Below are 1,924 nucleotides of genomic sequence, written 5' to 3' on the forward strand. Positions count from 1 at the left end.
TTTATGGAACATATCTTATCAACTTGCTCATTGCCTTTTTCCCCCAATTTTTGAAGGAAATCAAACCTGTTCGCTCTGGGTCGAAGGTTTAAATACTTCCCCTTCTGAAAGCAGCACAAGAGAAGTGCTCCAGATTTCAAAGGGTTAATGGTGTTATCTTTGAGTTTGTTGTGTGACTTTTGTTTGGCTAAATGTTTTGAGGGTGATCACATGAACCCAAGAAAAGCAACAAATCCCATATGATTGAGGCTGCAAACAGCAATAGTTGATTTTATTTGGTAATTGGCTTACATTGTTAATTATCAAAATTGTCTTTTGATTAATATTTTTTTTGTCAACCAATTAAATTCTTCTGTTTGTGCAATTAATGCATTTGTATATACACTGCTTAATATTCTTATGGTCATATATTTAATAACTAACTTCTTGCTCATTTTTAGGCCATTTTCCGATAAGTTGATCATTGCCTTCTTCCCATGTATTTGAAAGAAATCAAGCCAATTTGCTCAGGTTTCAAAGGGTTAATGGCAGTCTGGTCTGTGTGTGCAGGTGTGTGAGGAGCAGAAATGTGAGGAAGAGGTGTTCCCTCTGGCTATGAACTACATGGACCGCTTCCTGTCTGTGGAGCCCACCAGGAAGAGCCACCTGCAGCTGCTGGGAGCTGCCTGTATGTTCCTGGCGTCCAAACTGAAGGAAACGATCCCGCTGACTGCTGAGAAACTCTGCATCTACACAGACAACTCCATCACGCCTTCACAGCTGCTGGTAGGTCACCACCGCAATGAAGCCCCGTCTTTATACTGCCATGCATTTTTACACAGAAACAACGGCGGCATCATCCCGCTCCGCCGTGTGATTATTCACCGCATCACGGCATCCAGCAGTCAAAAAAGGCATGATGTAAAACACGAGCGTCTGCCTGCAGTGTGACATATAATATCAGCTTCTTCTGAATATTAAAAGTCACTAACAGTCTTTTACGGTCTCTGTTTTATGGCGGCTGATCTCGTCCTCTGCTCGGAGGATAAGGAAGCTCCTGAATCTCGTTTTTCCCAGTTTGCGGACTTTTAAAACCGCCGTTCTTCTTATTTAAATCAGTCGCTGTCCTAACAGCTGCTTGTTAAACATCCCACGCTGGGGCGCACACATAAACACGTCGTCAAAACGTCGCACCTGTGCCACCCACGGTCACGTCTTTCTGGCTTTAAGTTTTACACAGACCTTGTTTCGGCACCTCCTGTCCTAGCTCAGAGGTGAGACAACTCAGTCCCGCTTTCTGCGATCAGACGTGATGTACAGAACGATGAGGCGGCGTAACGGCGTGATATTCCCACTTTGAACATGCAGTGAAAATGCGGGTTTTGTCTTAGTGGGGATACTGTAATCCAAGGTCATGAGCATGAAACGGTCTGAGTACGTCTAGTATTCAGCTTGCATGTCTGTCTGAACACTTAAGTTCAGTTTGGGGGATCTCAGCAGCTTACAGACAGATTGGTATGGATTTTATTGTCCCCAGTGGATCACATATGATCTTGTATCCCCCCAAAAACACTTTAGGTCATAACGAAGTACCTTGAAAAAATGGCTGCATTATCAGAGAGTTCACTGTGGACATTTGTGGTCCCCAGAGGAGGATTTCTTTGTATGTATGAGCCCCAGACCTTTCCTGCAGTGCCTCCTTAAAGCCCAAAATCCCCACAAGAAGACAAAAAAAACCCTCCTCCACCGTCTTTGTTAATCCCTACATCTGTCTGTCAGGATCCCACTTGAACCTGTCCTTCTGTCCCTCTCTGTCCACACAGCAAATGGAGCTGCTGGTTTTGAACAAGCTGAAGTGGGACCTGGCTTCAGTAACCCCTCTGGACTTCATCGACCACTTTCTGTCTCAGCTGCCTGTCCGGAGAGAGAACCGGCCCATCCTCAG

At 45.0% G+C, this 1,924-nt stretch overlaps 1 protein-coding gene across 1 annotated transcript; it reads left to right on the forward strand.

Moving 5' to 3' along the window:
• Nucleotides 1-549: 549 nt before the first annotated feature.
• LOC121964818 (G1/S-specific cyclin-D1-like) lies at nt 550-1,919 on the forward strand (the record flags this gene model as incomplete). Its single annotated transcript, XM_042515004.1, has 2 exons — nt 550-765; nt 1,803-1,919. Coding segments are annotated over 2 exons (333 nt in total), but the record flags the coding sequence as incomplete, so codon positions are not given.
• Between the last annotated feature and the right edge of the window lie 5 nt (nt 1,920-1,924).

Source organism: Plectropomus leopardus, unplaced genomic scaffold (genome assembly GCF_008729295.1).
Source record: "Plectropomus leopardus isolate mb unplaced genomic scaffold, YSFRI_Pleo_2.0 unplaced_scaffold17331, whole genome shotgun sequence".
Classification (NCBI taxonomy): Eukaryota; Metazoa; Chordata; class Actinopteri; order Perciformes; family Serranidae; genus Plectropomus; species Plectropomus leopardus.